Source organism: Desmodus rotundus, chromosome 4 (assembly GCF_022682495.2).
Source record: "Desmodus rotundus isolate HL8 chromosome 4, HLdesRot8A.1, whole genome shotgun sequence".
Lineage (NCBI taxonomy): Eukaryota > Metazoa > Chordata > Mammalia > Chiroptera > Phyllostomidae > Desmodus > Desmodus rotundus.
In genome coordinates, this window is record NC_071390.1 from 63958164 (window position 1) to 63977026 (window position 18863).

General features: G+C 49.6%; 1 protein-coding gene across 4 annotated transcripts in view; it reads right to left on the bottom strand.

Moving 5' to 3' along the window:
* Positions 1-18863, bottom strand: part of GRID1 (glutamate ionotropic receptor delta type subunit 1) — a 725082-nt gene that overhangs the window by 477003 nt on the left and 229216 nt on the right. For 2 of the 4 annotated variants that reach the window (XM_053923339.1, XM_053923338.1), the window contains exons 4-5: positions 9669-9874; positions 5466-5492 (exon numbers count right to left, since the gene is read on the bottom strand). In XM_053923339.1, coding sequence (XP_053779314.1) covers positions 5466-5492; positions 9669-9874 — 233 coding nt within the window. The remainder of the gene's footprint in view (positions 1-5465; positions 5493-9668; positions 9875-18863) is intronic. The other 2 variants (XM_053923340.1, XM_024561244.3) reach the window with 1 other exon arrangement.

The window sequence follows — 18863 nt, forward strand, 5'->3', positions numbered from 1 at the left end:
TAGTTCTGCCTTTCCTGTATGGTGGGAATCCAATACCTGCCCTGGCCCCCAGCTAGAAGATGCACGCATGTTTCCTTCAACATTCGGCTTCCATCTCTTCTTTTCTCTCTCGCCTTCACACTGATCTCCCACAGCAGCTCCTTTCTCCCCAGATCTTCATGGTTCCAACTGTAAACCACACCCCCATCCTCTGCTTTCTCCCTGTCATCACTCATGGAGACAGACACTGAAGATGTGCCGTAATGTACTGGGGGAAGGAGATGCCGTACCACTCCTACACAGTAAACAGCAGGGAAATGAGCATTAGACACGCCTGTTAGCAGTCCATCAACCATGCCCACTTCTCTCCTTCAGTCAATCAACTCAGCAGCAGGTCACATGAGAATCCCTGATGTCAATCACTAGCACGTTTCAAAATTTGGAATATTGACCTTGCCCAAAGTCACAGAAGATTTTTCATTTTTCTCAATGCCCTCAATGCCCCAAATCTTTACATTTTCTAAGACTCATCCATCTCCCCATTCACACAGCAGCTACTAGGCACAATCTGGGTGCCAGCTCTGTGTTAGACACTGTGAGAGAGAAAAGGAGAGACCTGTATCCCAGAATGCTCCCCATGCTTAATTCTTAAGGTAACCTGTATGTCAAGTGTCATGAAATCCACTGCACAGATGGGGAAGTAGAACTAAGAGAGGCACGTGGTAAGGAGGTAGAATAGGAGCTGGGCCAGGTCCATCGGGAACTCTGCCCTTTCCTGCCCCACTGACCACACCACAAAAGGGTGACATAAAATGCCCTCAGACTCACTGGTGACCAGAGGGTCCCATGGAAACTGCTCTTCCAGCTGCCAAGAAGAAAGGCACTGGCAGTCTGACCATCATCTCACACACTCTGCAGGTGTGTTGGCGGACACAGGACCATGGTGGGAGAGAGTGCCCCCATTCCTCAGATGAGTTCTCAGAGGTGTCCAGTCCACCCTCCCCCATCCCACCTGCTCCTCAGTGGTCATGGTCATCAAGTCTGTGCTTCCAGATGCTCTGGGAGGAAATGGGCAATAAGCTTCCTCCTGCCAATGGCACTAGTAGAAAACAGCTGGGCTCTGAGTCAAGGAGTCTGAATTCACATCCCAGTTCTGTCCCTTCATCTGAGGGAGCAGGAGAAAATCCCTAAATCCTCCAGGCTCCACCACTCAGAACAGCACTTCCCTTCCAGTACAGTTTGGAAGATTAGGTGAGTTAATTAGTCTATGAGTGGGAGCTCAATAAACAAAGGCCTGTTCCATCTCTCTCTCTCTCTGTTTCACATCCTCCTCCTCACCACTCTCACCCCAAAGTTGAGCAAGGTTGAAACAGAGTAAGATATGTGCCTCTGCATATGATCCTGTCACCCACAGACCTGCAAGTTGTCTGCTTCTTCCCCCAAAGCCCATCTGCACACTGGGGATGATGGACAGATTACAAAATGGCCCCAACTCACCATTCTTTTCCTGTATCCACTCCCTGTAACCAATGGGACTTCACAGTTCCCACAAGAGGAGTTTCCCAGGAGTTCCCTCACTTGGCCTTTCAGTCGGGGCTGACCTCATGGCTTGCTTTGACAAAAAGATCATGGCAAAAGCGACGATGTACCAGGTCTGAGCCCAGGCCTCGAGTGGCCCTGAGCACTTGCATTTGCTCTCTTGGAACTCTGCTGCTGCCATATGAGTTAAGTGTGGGCTAGCGTGCCTGATGATGAGAGACCCATGGCCTGGTCACCCCATCACCCCAACTTACAGCCAGCCAACCGCCATCCTAACCAGCCAGCTCCCACCAAGGGACCAGCTGACCACAGATGCATAAGCAAGTCAGTAGAGTCAAATCTGTTGACTGGAAGACTCATGAGTAACAATAAAGGCTTGTTTCACAGCACTGAATTGTGGGATGGTTTGTTACACAGCACCAGCTAACTGATGCAGAGGCCTTCCCTTCTCCAAGCTAAATGGCAGCTAGGATACAGGTGGCCAAGGCCAAGTTCCTGCTGGCACCAACCAAGGGCTCCATTTAGGAGCATACAGAGGATGGCATCAGATGTGGGCTGTATGGCACAGACAGCTTCTCTGAATCAATCTGTTCCAGTTTAGATAACCTTGCTTCACCTCTGCCTCTCTTCACACCCCCAGACTTCTGGCTTCCTGCAGTGCTAGGGGGAGTTCTGCCACTTCCCCTCTGGACTCCCCACCCACCCTTCAATCAACAAATGGCTGACTCACCACCCCAGGGAGGCCCCCCGAGCTGAATGGCCTTGTGGATCCAGGAGCAGAAAGGTTAATTGAGTCATTTGGCTGCTGCAGGCTGTTTCCTTTTGTAAACGTCTATTTTTCATTCCTGCTGCCTTCCCGACCAAAGGGGCTACCTGCTAATAAGCCACAGAGACTCCTGCAGAGAGGAACTGACATGTGTTGCTGGCTATTTAATGACCCATAAAGGAAGGAGAGAACACCAGGTATCTCTAGGCCTACGCTTCAGATTCACAACCCCTCTGTTTGACCCTGGAAAGGAGCCAAGAGGCTTCCCAGACAGCCCAGTAAGGCCTTCCTTGTCCCTAAGCTCATGAATGGGGTGGCATGATTCCTGGCCTACTGGAAATTGAGACAACAATCAATCTAAACAAACACCAGGAGGTCCAGCAACATTTGGTATTTCCCCCTGACAAGGGCTTGGATGCTCCTTTGAAATATCAAAAAATCAAACATTAAATACTTTCAGAACAATCAAGTATCCCTGCTTGGCTAGAGTTATGAATGTGTTTAGTCTGACCCGTGGGCAATCAGCTGCTACAGACTGTTTGCTTGGGGCAGAGGTGGGAGCTCCTGGATTCCATCTGCCTGCCAACCAATGTCCACAGAACCCGGAAGGCAGTGAACAAAGATGAACATGTCCCAGCTCCTGCCTTCACACACTCCTAGGTCCCATGGGGTGGAGGTACGAACAGATGGTCAGAGTGGGGGTGGCAATGGCAGTGTGCTCAGGGTGCAGCAGGTTCCCAGGATGTGAAGTATTGTCACGGAAAAGGGGCAGTGGGCTGGGATGCACAGAGCCTGATAAGCCCAGAGCTTGTTGGTGCCCAGGGAGGGAGTCTACAATGGCTTCCACAGCATGCAGGGAGTTTGGAAGGATAAGTGGAGTGCAGAAGCAGAGAAGGAAGGAGACAGTGGCCATGCGAAATCTAGGACACAGGCCCTGGCCAGACAGCTCCCTGTTCCCTTCTCCATGTCAGCCAGGCCCTGAGCGCTGGCTGCCCTGAGCATCACTGAGCTCCAAACCTGACAGAACAAACTCTAGAGCACAGGTGGCAAACGCAAGGCCTGCAGGCCGAATCCAGCCCTCCACCTTGTTTTATCTGGCCCAGCACCTTGTTTCTACCCAGCGGCAAAGCGAGCTCTCACTTAACGGTTAAGGAGAAGTTACATTTATATAGTCCTAAAATTACATTTGGCCCTTTGAAGGCAACTGCAAGGCTGATGTGGCCCCCGGTGAAAATGAGTTTGACATCCCTGCTCACCTCTTCCTCAGGATCTCATTTCTAACAATTTCTAAAGTGGAGAGGGGCAGGGGGAATGAATTTCTCAGACTTGTAGCACTTTTGCTACAGTGCTGAGGCTTTAAAATCCGTAAACAGTAGGATGTAATTAAATGCAAATGCAGGGCCACATTTAAAAATTAATCTTTAATTAATTAGTGATTTAAAATATTCTGGTAAATAACACTTAAATAGCACAGAATAATCCTAGCTCTGAGTGATAACATCATCTGCTAAAGAGTTACCGTGGTAGAGTGGGAAATATTTGCATATATCATGTGGGACAACAGAACATTGTGATTACTTACTTTACCTTTGCTACAAATGAATTAAAAAGCGCAGTCTTTATATTCAAATTGTGGGAGCAAGGTCACTCACTCCAGCATATTCTGAAAAGCAATGACTAGAAGCCAGGAGTTACCCCAGGCTATGCCTCTAGAGAGGGTTAAATTGCCTCCAGCCACACTCCTTGCTTAGGAACCAGTCTGGGTTAGGGGTGGGGAGAGCTATTGGGAGTGGCCATTTCTATCTTTGTCCCTTCACATTCACTCACTCTTCCCAGCCTGGGTGACAGGTGACCCCCACTCCCAGATCAATGGGGAGCTGTCCCACGAACAGGCCACTGCCCTCGTGTTCTCTCTCTCATCCTTCTCACTACAGGAAGAGATCAGTGGTATCTGTCTAACTGCAGAGTTAAATGCCACCTGCAGCACTATTACTTAAAATAGTTTACTTTTTCTACTCTTTCCAGTGAAACAAGAGAGATGGGAGGGGAGAAGAGAGGAGGAAATAAAGAGGACACAAAAGAAAGAGAAAGGCCTAAGTACAACTAGAGATGGGGCACAAAAATGAGGAATGAGAGCTGAAATGACAAAGTCCCGGAGTCCCCAGCACACGCCGAAAGGAGGCCTCAGTGAGTAAGGGCCTTGAGCCTGCCCTTTCTGGCAGGCTACGGAAAAGAATGCCCAGAAGGACTATGGCCATAGAGTGGGGAAACCTCTGTGGTCCCAGCTACTCTTGATATGGTTCATGGTCTGTCATTGGCACCCAATTCATATTGGATGGATGAATGACAGGGTGCATGGGGGGATGGAGGGATGGATGGATGGACAGATGGACAGATGGACAGATGGATGACTGACAGAAGGAATCTCCTCCAGGAAGATGAGATGAAGCCCAGGGCCAAAATGGACTGTGAACTAGAGATCTGCCCATCAAACCTGAACTGGAGAAGAAAGAACAATAAGACACACATACCACCCAAGAGCCCTGGGGCAGTGATTATGGAATGCGCTCTAGGCAATTAACCTCAAAGACCCTGAGAAGGACCCAAGAATAAAGCATCCTAAAGTTCAGATTCTCCTTGCTGGACTAGGGAGCCCCTTCCTGCTGACATCCCAGCCTCAGCTCCAGCCCCTCTGCACCCTACGCACCCCCTGCTGCAATCGCATGACACACGAGTCCCCAAGCACCCTGGGGTTCTCTGACCTCTCTTCCCCCAGGCCTGCCTTGACTATGGGGTTATTGAAAGTTTGTTCCCATAGACCCAGCCACAGTGTCACCTACTCCAGGAAGCATCACTGACCCTCTGGCCAGCACCATCTGTCGCTGGGCAGAGGGCATTGCTCTTGTCCTTGGTGCTTTCACAGGACCTGGTTCACACCTCTGCTGTTACAGGCAAAGGGGTCTGTTTATACCTCTGTCTTCCCTACCAAGCTAGGAGCACCATGAGGGCAAGGACAATAGCTTCAGTGTCCAGCAAAGAATCTGGCACAGTGCTCGGGCTCATAACATGCTGGAGAAATAAAACAAGGAACCCATGAACAGAATGGAGAAGGCTCCAGCATATGTAGGCAGGAGTCCCAGGGGCACAGCCTCTGCTCTTGGCCCCTCCGAGCAGCTGTCACCTTGGTCACTTCAGGAGTTCCACTGCCCTAGAATGAAGAGAAGAAACACATTTGCCCTGGCTGGTAGTTCAGGCTGATGGGTTACATGAGAACAGAGCATCAGGGGTGCTTATCACTGCCCAATGAAGCCTCATGTAGCAGCCAGCAATCCAGACAGGGGCCGAGGCCCAGGTAAGGACAGAAAGACTCCAACTCACTTCCCAAGTATAGGGTGACTATAAAGCTCCCCAACCCTCACTCAGCTCCCACACCAAGCCCAAGGCGCAGCAGCCTTCCTGCTAAGAAAAGAGCTCCCTCCATGGCCTGCACCCTCAGCAGCCCCCACAGGCAGCTCACAATGGGCTCCAGATCTCAGGTCAGAGGACCAGATGGCTGTCCACCCTGAGCTCAGTCTCCCCGAAGGGAGCCTTTTAAAGTTAATGCACTGATGTGTGGTTGTCAAGGCTGTGATCAAAAGACCTCAAAGAAGGGGATGTGGAATGAAGACTGAGCAATAAGCCTCACTGGTGTGGCTCAGTGGATTGAGCACCAGACTGCAAAGCAAAGGGTCATTGGTTCGATTCCCAGTCAGGACACATGCCTGGGTTGTAGGCCTGGTCCCCAGTACAGGGTACACAAGAGGCAACCACACATTGATGTTTCTCTCCCTCTCTTTCTCCCTCCTTTCCCCTCTCTCTAAAAATAAAAAATCTTTAAAAAAAAAGAAAAAGACTGAGCAATAAAAGGGATCTGGAGGTGAATCTGGAGGTAGGCCTGTTACAGAAACCCACACAGTCCCCCAGGTAGACCCCAATACCCCAGCTTGTTGCACTCCCCACCCTCCCACCTACCACCCACTGCTTCCCAAACCTGTGGCTCCAGCAAGGGTAGCTCCCCATAAGAGGGATCACAGAAAAGCTAGTGTACATGGCCCCCAGGCCAAGACCCCCACAATCATAGGAAAGGCAGTGGCTCCCAACACAGCACATGGACAGCCCGGCTGATCCCAGGCAGCTAAGTCCATGTCATGCAGAACTTGTCACCAATGACAGTGTAAGTGCCAGCCTTCCCAACAATACACATGTAGCAAAATATAAAAAGTCATCTTCCTCCCTCACTCCCAACAGCCAGGCCTGCCTGCCTTCCTTCCTTTCTTTCTTTAATGTTTCATTGTTTATGCTACTACAGTTATTCCAATTTTTCTCCCTTTGCCCCCTCCACCCAGTCTGCTCCCTCACACTTGTACAGTCAATCCCCACACAGTTGTCCACGTCCATGGATCCTTCATGTATGTTCTTTGACTAATCCCTTCACCTTCTTTCACCCAGTCCCCACCTCTCCCCTGCCCTCTTACAGCTGTCAGTCTGTTCCATGATTGAACACCTCTGGTTCTACTTTGCTCATTAGTTTATTTTGTTTGTTAGAATCCACTCATAAGTGAGATCACATGGTATCTGTCTTTTACCACCTGGCTAATTTCACTTAGCATTATAGCCTCCAGTTCCATCCATGCCAACAGCCAAGTTTTTCAAGTGGGGGAGGGGAGCAGTTACAGCTGGAAGGGCCACATAATCCATCTTTCCTGTGGTCACCCAGGCCAGCCCTGGTCAGGCACAACAGCTACATGCCATCCATAGCAGTGGGGTGGGGAGGCATTTACTGCCCCATAACAATGTTTGGAGTTCACAAATTAAGGGCATGTCCTGTCACTGTGTCACCCTTATGAACATTGTCTGTCCTTGTCACAACAAAGAAGAGTTTGCGTCAGTCTGCTCAAGAAGCCCATGGAATGACTCCAGGTAGTGAACGAAGCTCCTTGCTGGGAAGGCATCCCCAGGTCTCTACCAGGGGACCTGCTACTTGCTGGGCTAGTCAGCCACATGGGTCATACAGGTCATGTTCACCTCCAGGGTCAGATTCCTTCCCCTATAGCTCATGGTAGATGCACTAAAATTCTTTCGGCATCAACATCCTAAACTTCTGTCAGACCCTGGAACCACGCTCTCCACATGAAGCCAGCATAGCCATCTTTTAGCCACTACTGTCACTGTAATCCCTTGTACTCTGTGGCCATCCCAGCGGCATGGCAGTGAGGACTCTGAGGTGGGTCAAATCTGCACTTGAATTCTGTCCAGTCCCCTGGTAACTACTTCCATTCCTTAAACAAGTCCTTTAACTTCTTCAGCTTCAGTTCCCTCATTTGTAAAGTGGGAGGATTAGGGGATGCCTGTGGTGGCCACCCCCAAAAGGATGGTATACCCCTACTGGTGGTAGTCACTTGGAACCAGAGACCAAGACTCTGACCAGTTGGAGCCGAAGGAATGAAGTCCAGCTGCTGTCTTTCCCCACAGTCTCCAGCCACCACTCTCAGGGGCTTGTCACTCTTACCAGATGTTCACTCTAGGGGCATCCCCAGCTCTGAAGCACCTAGCAAAGCAAAGGCTTTGCAAACCAATCTAGGGGAAGGAGCAGGCAACAACAGGCCAAAGTCAGCTCAGAACATCCAACACTGCAGGAGTCTGCATAATTAGCCACTTGGAAATAATATCCTTAGGCCATTCATGGTTATGTGTTAAATCCCTGCAAGGCCTAGGGACAGAGGAAGGGCTGAATTCTCCAGAAGGGATATGATAAATGTGTACAGTGAAAAGGGAGTGGGTGCTTCTTGAGAAGCTACACACCAAATGCTTTATCTGTACCTGTCATCTCCTTCATCTCTACTTGATAGACAAAGAAAGTGAGGATACAAGGAGAGGCAAATTACCCAAAGCTACATAATCAATAAGTGCAGGGGGTACTGGGATTTGCCCCCAAATTGTATAACTTTCAAACCAATATTCTCCCCACTTCCAAGCTTAACAGCAAGAGTAGAGACAAGGAGGAAATAAAGCAAAAAGAGGAGGCAAGGGACTGGCGAGAAAAGAGAGGGAAGAGGCTGGCGGCAGAATGAGCAGACACCATCACCAGAGCTACCTCTGGCTGGGGAATTTAACGAGGAGAAAAGCTTTCCTGTGAGCAGACACTTCTGGGAACATTCTGACAATGCCTGGACACATTAGAGCTGCTACTCCTGGGTTGCCCATGACTGGCATGAATCCCCTCCTACAGGGAAATGTGTTCTGGTGAAAACGTTGAGTGACAACAGGACATCACGGCCTGGCTGACCACCAGCGTGATCCAGGCCTGATTAACAGACTGCATCAGGGCTGCTGGCCAATTGCACCAAATTACGCATTCCAAATTTAAAGTTCTCCAGCAGTGGGCTTCATGCTGGTTCCTGATGCATGAGGTAGCACTTTGAGTAATAATTAGAGGGGAAAGCAGAATAAGCAAGCAAAGAACAGCAAACAGAATTAGTATAATTCTGCCTCTCACTTCATTTTACTTTCAATCACAGAGGGCCAACAAGGTGACGAGTTGGAGGGGAAGCTGCAGGGAGCATTCAGCCGCCTAGTACCCCCTTCTGTTTGCCCCAGTTCCCGGGCACACTACCTTGCCAGCATGGCCCCTGCCCCCTAAAACCAACCCAGGCCAGAGAGAAACCCACCAATTCCAGCTGTCATCTCTCCGCCATCAGACCACTAGGACTGGCACCAATCAGCCAGCTCAGAGTGTTTTCTAGTTGTCTCTTCTAAAATTAATTGACTTTCTATTAAACACATGAGCCCTGTCTTTATTAGAAGGCCCTAACCCCTAATAGAGATGTTTTTTTAAAAAATCACTGATTAGCCAAGGCACCGACAAACTAAGTACATATATACCATGTATCACTTGGCTATATGCAGCCAGCACCTCCTCCAGGTGCTAACACATCCCAAGGCAGAGCTGCCCCACACTGCAGACAGCTGGAAATTTACTTTATCTCTAGAGGCTTACACCTGTCAAAAAAGAGAAGAAAATTTAAAAAAACAAACAAACAAACAAAAAAAAAAAACCACTACCCGCCTGAGTTTTTCCTCATAAATCTCTGGCAATGCCTTTTAAACAGTCTTCCTACTCACTGCCCCCAACCTCTCAGCCCATCTGGGCAAGTCTTGGATCACCTGTTGGGGACCAGTCAGGAGACTATTTGTGCTCGGTCTCCCCCTTCTTGGCATGTGCTGTGATCCCAGCACTCAGGGGCTCCCATGTCTTTTTGGGCTACGTACAATGAGGGGACCATGGCTGCAGCCCACCTGAGTCACCTGTGTAGCCACTCCTGTGGCTGCAGGCCCCACCACCTACCTCGTTGATGAAGGAGTGGGCCCCCTGCGGGCTGAGCAGCAGGATGGCACGGCGCAGCGTGTCCCGGTAGCGATTCAACTCCTCCGTCTTCATCGTGGTGAAGAGGCTGGTGAACACGTGGCTGATGTTCTTGTCCACCTTTTGTAAAGAGACATCAAGGCCCAGCCGGGAGGCCTGGTCTAGGAAGCTTTGGAGACCACGGATATCTGCGTAGGGGGAGAAGAGGAGGAGGAGAGAACCATCTTTAAGCAGAAAGAGACTGTGGAAGGTCTAACTCCAACACTCCAACACTCCCTACCTAGTACAGGCCACCACAGAAGTAAGGGCCCCAAGTCAACCTCAGTGGTCCACTGCATAAAGGCACAGAATTTAGTCCCAACTCCCATCACTAGCATATAGCCCCAGAGTGTGTCTTGCACTATGGAGAGCACTTTCTGCCACTCAACAAGTCCTTGGACAGAAAGTATCCTTTATGAGGAGTTCCTTTCTCTCCCTATTTCTTTCACGCATTGGGAATGAAAGTTCTGGCACTTCTGTCCTCATGGCTATACGTGCTGGTGGTCCCTGGCCCAGGCCCCTGGTCCCCTCCACCTCCCACTATGCCCCACAGCTGAGGCTCCTTGACCCTCAGTGGTGATCTAAGGCCACTGAAAACCCTGACTGAAGCACACCTCACCCCAGTTCTGTGACTGAATAGCCTATATATCCTCACACCCCAGTCCTGAGGCTTATTCCAAGGACCTGACTTTCATGGATGAAACACTTCTCCACTCTCTTTCCAGCTAGGGTGACTCTTATCCCAAGTCCAACAGGGAGAGCACATGGTCCAAGATGGTCCACTGAGTGACCTCCTGGTACTTTGGTGCAGCACCTGGAAGACAGGCCTATTCTTTCCCCTGTGGACACCAAAAGGGCAGGATGTGAGCCCTGGGCTGGCGAGACGTTTCCTCTTCTGAGGGCTGGAAATGCTAAATATTTTTTTTAGCCAGAGTCCAAATCTTCTCTCAGACCTGCCAATGAGTGGAGCCCGCAGAGGCAAGCAGGTCCCGGCATGAGACTGGGTCCTGAAAATGTCATTTAAGCCTCTGGGTCCATCTGTGTCCAGCCTGTCTCTCCTGGATTTTTCAGTTCCATGAGCCAAAGTCAAGTCAGCTGGATCTCTATCACTTGCAACCCAAACTCTCAACCCATAAGCCACGTTTTCAAAGCCTGGGATGTTTCCTTCATCTGGCCCATATCTGCCCATAGGTCCCAAAGATAAGACCCACACCTGAGCAACTCCCTCTAAAGGATACTCTGGGCCTGCCTAGATCTCATAAGCTGCACTCTCCTGGTGCCTGGGATGCTCATGGGCTGCCATGGGCAAGCAAGGACCCAAAGAATCAAATTCAAAGTAAATAGCGTTAATTCAACCACTTTTTCCTAACCAGTTCCTCTCTCAAACTTGCACCTGAGGCCCATTCCACAAACTTCCAGAGCTCCACCCATGCCAGGCACCATGAGAGCACCGCAGGGTCCCTGTGTTGCCTCTGTTACCATGGACTGGCTCACCAGGAAGTCTAGTCCCAGCTGGACATGACAAGAGTAGCCAAGGAGAACCAAACACAGTGCCAAGGAGGGGAGCAAAGCACTCAGTCCTGACTGAGGTCCTGGGGTCAGCACAGAGGCCCTATTCCCCACCTCAGAAAAGCCCTCACAAGAGGGCCTGAGGGCTAGCAGTAGACAATCACACTTAGAACCAAGTATCGTTCCTTGAACACTCAGGCAAATCACCCATCCAGTCTGTGCTCTTCTGGCTCATCTGTAAACTGGAGATGAAAGTCACTGACTACAATTTTAAAAGGACTATGAAAAACCACATTCTTTTTTCTTAATATATTTATTGATTATGCTATTACAGTTGTCCCATTTCCCCCCCTTCACTCCACTCCATCCTGCCCACCCCATCCCTCCCACATTCCCCCCCATAGTTCATGTCCATGGGTCATACTTACAAGTTCTTTGGCTTCTACATTTCCTACACTATTCTTACCCTCCCCATGTCTATTTTCTACCTACCATTTATGCTCCTCATTCTCTGTACATTTCCCCCCTCTCTCCCCTCCCACTCTCTGTTGATAACCTTCCATGTGATCTCCATTTCTGTGGTTCTGTTCCTGTTCTAGTTGTTTGCTTAGTTTGCTTTTGTTTTGGTTTTAGGTGTGGTTGTTAATAACTGTGAGTTTGCTGTCATTTTTATTGTTCATATTTTTTATCTTATATTTATTAGATAAGTCCCTTTAACATTTCATATAATAAGGGCTTGGTGATGACGAACTCCTTTAACTTGACCTTATCTGAGAAGCACTTTATCTGCCCTTCCATTCTAAATGATAGCTTTGCTGTATAGAGCAATCTTGGATGTAGGTCCTTGCCTTTCATGACTTGGAATACTTCTTGCCAGCCCCTTGTTGCCAGTAAGGTCTCTTTGGAGAAATCAGCTGGCAGTCTTATGGGAAGTCCTTTGTAGGTAACTGTGTCCTTTTCTCTTGCTACTTCTAAGATTCTCTCCTTCTGCTTAATCTTGGGTAATGTAATTATGATGTGCCTCGGTGTGTTCCTCCTTGGGTCCAGCTTCTTTGGGACTCTCTGAGCTTCCTGGACTTCCTGGAAGTCTCTTTCCTTTGCCAGACTGGGGAAGTTCTCCTTCATTATTTGTTCAAAGAAGTTTTTGATTTTTTGTTCTTCCTCTTCTCCTTCTGGTACCCCTATAGTTCGGATGTTGGAATGTTTCAAGATGTCCTGGAGGTTCCTAAGCCTCTCCTCATTTTTCCAAATTCTTGTTTCTTCATTCTTTTCTGGTTGGATGTTTCTTTCTTCCTTCTGGCCCACACCGTTGATTTGAGTCCCAGTTTCCTTCCCATCACTATTGGTTCCCTGTACATTTTCCTTTGTTTCTCTTAGCATAGCCTTCATTTTTTCATCTAATTTGCAACCAAATTCAACCAATTCTGTGAGCTTCCTGATTACCAGTGTTTTGAACTGTGCATCTGATAGGCTGGCTATCTCTTCATCGCTTAGTTGTACTATTTCTGGAGCTTTGATCTGTTCCTTCATTTGGGCCATGGTTTTTTGTTATTGTTGTTGTTGTTGTCTTGGCACGCCTGTTACATAAAGGGGTGGAACCTTAGGTGCTCACCAGGTCGGGGTAATGCTGGTTGCTGCACTGTGACACTGTATGTGGGGGAGGGTCTGATAGGGAGCAATAGCGCTTGCTCCACTCTCTGCCAGATTTATCACTCCCTCTGCTACCCGCAATCAAATTGGGCCCCTCTGGTGCTGATTCCCAAGTGAGTGGGCTTGTGCACACTCTAGGCCCCTGTGGGTCTCTCCAACGAACTCTCCTGTGAGGATGGGAGCTTCTTCTGCTGGTGCCTCAACCCCCACAGGTGTTCTCAATAAGAGGTTTGAGGCTTTATTTCCCCACACTAGAGCCCTGGGTTATGTGGTCTGTTTCACTCCCCCAAGGTTCCTCCCTGTTTATCTGTGCGTGAATGTGGAGCTGTGGGGTCTACTAGCTGTTGCACTGCATGCCCCGTTCCACAATCCACCAACTCGCTAGGTCCACCAGCCACCACCCCGCTGCAAGTCCTCTCTGCCCCACTGCCCATCTCCGCCCCTCCTACTGGTCTGGATGAATGTTTCTTCTTTATCTCCTTGGTTGTCGGACTTCCATGCAGTTTGATTTTCTGTCAGTTCTGGTTGATTTTTGTTTTTAAATTGTTGTTGTCCTTCTTTTGGTTGTGCGAGGAGGCAGTGTGTCTACTTATGCCTCCATCTTAGCTAGAAAAAAAAAAACCACATTCTTGAAGGTACCACCTGCTTGTGCCTCAGGGGCCTACATCTGGGAGGCCCATAGACACAACCTCCTTATGATCCACAGGGTGGGCAGAGAAGTGCCCAAATAGGATCCCGACTAGAAATGGGAAACGCATAACTGATACTCAAGCCAGTGGCACCTGTGTTCCAGTCCAGCCATACCTCAGCCAGCTTCATCCATAGGCAGCATGGCCCCCGGAGCACAGACGTGTGCCCAGAACTGCTTGCCTGGCAAAGCATGGGGACCTCAGTGTTGCTCTGCCCACTGAGTCAGACAGAAAAAAGGTGCCCAGTAGCATGATGGTCCCTCTTCACCCAAAGTTGCCAAGTGAGGAAAGGTAGGTGACACAAGACCACAGTGCCTGATGCCTGCCCCAGTACTGGGGTTTCCGATACACAGGCCCAAGGCTGTCAATACCCCTCAGATTCCCAGAGAAGCCACCCTGTCCCCATCACCCTGCCCTGGAGATCTGTGGCCCCAAAGACTCTTAAAAGAAAAGTATGAAGAGCTTCTTCAGAGCTTCCTCACCAAACCAAGGGAATGGCAGGGCAAACACGTAGAAATGGCTCAGGGAGAAGAAATGCAACAGGGAGAGGGGACCCCCAACTAGAAAAACTCAGGGCTGACGTCAGCCCTGCCCCCTCCCTCTCCTGAGAACAGCACAACTCACACCTGCCAGTTATAAGTTTGAACATCTCAGCACCAAGCAGACATCCATGATCAAACCAGCTCCTTTTCCACCACTGCCCATGATGGTTCCTCCCTCAGCCTGGGCTGTCCAATACAGTAGCCACTAGTCACATGGGGCTATTTAAATTTAAACTTAAATTCATTAAAATTAAATAAAACCACACATTCAGTTCCTCAGTCACACTAGCCACATTCCAAGTACTCAATAGCCACATCTGGCTGGTGGCTATCATAGTGGACAGCACAGACATAGATCACATAGGATGGACTATCACAGAAAGTTCTACTGCATGGTACCGCCTGAGAAACTGTCCTTTCACCAGCCTGCTATAAATGTTTCCGAACTTGGGACAGTAGCTGCATTTAGGCTCCTGGCAAGGGCTGTCCTATTTCCAGGCCTCACCCTGTCCACTCTGATGACCCTTCTAGCCCCACTGTGGGTTTCACCAATGGCCTGCTTTGTCCCACAAGACAGGTATAACTTGATGTAAGCAGAGGTTTGAATCAAGTTCTACACATTTCTTTTTCTGCTCCTGGACCCTGGCACTGCCACAGAACACCCCCAGACCAGCCTGCTGAAGGGTGCACACACATCAGGAAGAACCAGGTCTGCCCCAGGCAGCCACCCCCAGCCACATGCCAGCCAAATTCAGATGCACAAGTGAGGCCAGAGCAGAACTGCCCGGATGATCAACAGACATAAAAAATAATAAATGATTGTTGTTCTAGGTCACTAAGTTGTGGGATGATTTCTTTCTCAGCAATAACTAACTGGTAGACCAAGTTCACCAGATGCATTATGTATTTCCTATGCCACTGCCCACATGCAACTGAATGGGGGCCAGTCCAAGGCAAAGCCACTGGTAGCTTCTGCAGCCCTATCCCTTTGGGCATCAACAGTCCTCACTCTGATGCCCTGGGCTCTGACCTAGACCTGAGAACAAAGAACAGGACAGTGGGAGCCACCTAGGACAGGCATGAAGGCAGCACCCTGAGATATGCCATCTATCAGCTCCCAATCTTCTTCCAGTGCCTTCCAAGGCCACTGCAAGTCTTTAAAGTGGCAGAGACTGGCTGTGTCTATGTCAGTGCACTTTCTGAATGTTTACATGGGCATGTGCTCAGGGAGGGGTATGCCAAGGCTCTGTGTACGTGCCAGCGGCTCCACGAGTCTGGCAGGGCTCCAGGGATCTCAGCATCATGCCACCATGGCCACTCCTCTCAGGCTCAGAGAGAAGTCCCTTCAGTCCCTTCCCTGAGGTCCCCTGCCTAAAACTATCTCAACCCAAAGGAATGTTTCATTTCCTTAAGGAAGAGGATATGCTAGGAGTGGGTAGGGGGATAACAGGTGTCTTGGGTGCCACAAGAAAACACAAGGGCACGCACACACAGAAAACCAAACCCTCAGAGCTCTTGCATGTCCTCAGCTGCTGCTGCCTACCTTCTTTTTAGGCTGCCCCCGACAGAGCCATCAGGGAGGAGTTAAGCTCCCTGTCAAGCAGCTGCATCTTCACACCTAGAAAAAGTGATGCAAGCTGAAGGCAGCACTCCCAAGGGACCACAGCCCCTGGCTATAACTGCCTGCTCCCACTTGGCTAAAAAGGTCAGCTCTCAGCCTCTGAAGCTCTTATTCAGCTGCACTTGGGGAAGGCTGGGGATGTTTGTTAAGTCAGAATACCAGTAGAGAGCACAAGTTAAATTTGGCCCTCCTGCCATTCCCCATGAATGAGGCCAAGGAAACCCGCTTCTCCAATAAAAATCTCTTTCTTCTTACAAGAGACTGAGTTTGAAATGCCACCCTACCCCATCCCCCCAGGAAAGCCAGCTGTCCACTGCTGTTCCCCAGGAATGAAAGATTCTCCAAGATGGTAGATTAGGGACAGAGCTGAGGCTACTCCCATGGGCAGTAGAATGGACACCCTAGTACCCCCTTTGTTGCCCCCAGGGTCCTGGACCTTGGCCTAGGTCATCCCCTATGTGGACTGGCTGGCCCAGTCCATCAGGCTGGTGCTGCTCCCCAACCAGACCCACCTGCACTGGGAAAGAAGCTGATGGGGCCACAGCAGGCCTCACAGCAGCCCCATTTCATAAAGGGCAGGAGAAGGCAAAGGCCCCAGCTTTCTGAGGCAGTGAGGGGAGGCAGGAACCACGTAGAGGGCATCGGCCACCCACAGGAACAGGGACAGGCCTCTTGCCTCCTAGGAAAGGAGGCAGCTCAGGGAGCATGGGCAAGTCCATCCTCATGAGGAATCTGGTGCAACAGCATACAGGACAGGCCTCAGCTTCCCTGACTCTCCCTCTGGGCTCTCAAGGGACCCTATCACCAGAAGCCTTTGCAATACCCACACCCAACCAGCAAAACCGGGTTGTCCTGTCAAGGCTCATTCACTCCCTCCTTTTTCCAATATTCACTCAGAGCTTTCTCTGTTGATCCCTCTCCTCAGGGCTGGGAAACAAGAGTGCATGAGCCCACAGTGTTCCTGCTTTCACAGAACTCACATTTCAGGGGCTGGAGATCAGAGCAGAACAAATAAACAACGTGCTAAATAGGTAATTTCCAACCGTGCTCAGAGCTCCTAGGAAAACAGGTGTTGGGCTGGAGGAAACTTCGGGGGTAGGGTGGGAAAGAATCCTGGGAGGATACCAGGGAGAAGCCTATGGAAACCTATGCACCTGCACCACCACATGGACCGTGGAGCTGCCATGGAAGGAAGTGGGCTCAGTGAGCATCAGGGAGCACCCACAGGACTGGAGAAGGGAGGACACAGGCCTCAAGTGCCCAAGCCCTGGGCCTCCTCTGCTCTGTCCCAACTCCCCGCCACAGACCAACTCCCTAATGTTGGGTCTGTGTACCCTCTGGCACTTCCAGGCCTTCAACAAAGGAGGGGGTCTCCAGAGCACCTGACCTGTGATCACCTGTTCTTGAAGCCCTCTCTTCCTGGGCTGCCAGACACTATGTGCTCCTTCTGCTCCCACCCATTTCCCAAACCCCTCCCCTCATGGACTCCTGGTCACATTCCCAGCTAATCCTGGGCTTCCCTCTGGAAGGCTCAGAGAATAGCAACAGCAGACACCTAGGCCAGCCAAGGGCTCTCAACTTCTCCTCCTAAACATCTCTCAAGCCCATCTCCATGATCCCTTCTTGGGTTCGAGCATCAACAACTTCTCCCTGGGACTTCTACACCAGCCACCTATGGGGCCCCCTCCCATACATCCCACCGGGATGTTTGTTAAGTTCACATCTGCTCATATATAGCCCTCCTCCAAAACCTCCATGAAAAACATAAGTTCATTTTAAAGTTGCCAAGAAATTAATAACCTCAGAAGCACCAATCAATCACAAACAAATAAAAAGTCACTTCTAGAGACTTTGTTATTGTACATAAATAAACTCCATACATCGTAGCCTGGTACATAAGAATCCCTGGTCCCAACAGCTTTTTCTGTTTTTGATTTTATGCCACCATGACTTACTGCCACAACTACCAGAAATCATGCACCCAAACTCCAGAAAGGCAGCTCCGCCCTTCCCTGGACATCCCCCCACCCACACACACCACACACACTACCATCCACACACACATACCACACACACGCATACCCTCTATACCTGGGTGCTCCCAATTTGCAATTTACAGAACCCTACTTCTCCTTCAAGACCCAACTGATATCATACCTCTCGTCAGAGACCCTCTCAGATCAAGAGTCAGAATTCAAACTTCCCTCAAGCTTCTTAACTCAAGGACCTAGGAAGCAGGATCTAGGTCTTTCTCATTTCTCCATTTACTCTGTGGGGTCAATGGACATGGCCCTTCCCCCTCCCGTGACTGAGGACTGGTCAGACAGCCACTGGCCAGAAGGAATGTGTATTGTTTTGGGAATGGATTGTAACTCCATCCTTATCTCCTTCTGGGAGTGGCTTCTTGTCCTGTGACTGCTTCTTGACCGTTTTACACACTGAGGTAATGTAGTTGAGAGTCATGCGCGGGACTTGTGCCTTCTTTGTCTGGGACCCCTTATAACGCGCCTCAGACTGGAGGAGGTATGTATGGTCTCTTGCACGACCTGCCACTGTCGGTGCACTCCCCTGTAAAGTGAGTAATAAATGGCACATCCACGCCAGCTAGTCCACCGGGTGGTTTTTGTCGGGATACCATGAGCACTTAAGCAGCTCCCTGGTTTGGGGCTCCTGTGCTACACACCTCAAGGCTCAGTGTGATGCAGAGTCAAAGATAGTAGAAGTCTGTGAAATCAAATTGAACCAAAGTAAGTACCAGCTTGAAATGCAGAGCAACTTCAACAACCGCACTATGGTCACGTATCTGGTGGAGCCAAAGCCCTACTGCTTTGAAATTGAGCAAAAGTCTTTCAAAATCTAAGATTGTGCCTGTGACTTCTTTAATACTCCTTCTGAAAATCAGATAGTCCCTGGGTATTTTAAATACTTTCTTTCTGAAAACTGAAACAAAAGAACACATTTCCAATTGTTTTGTCCACTACTTTCAATTTCCAAGAAAGGTCCAAAAACTGAGAGTACCTATGAAGAAGATTTTAGCATTGATATATATATATATATATATATGAGGGCTGCTTCATCACACCCAGACAGAGTTCATGGTTACAAGTGTTTGGGGATTGTTGGCAAA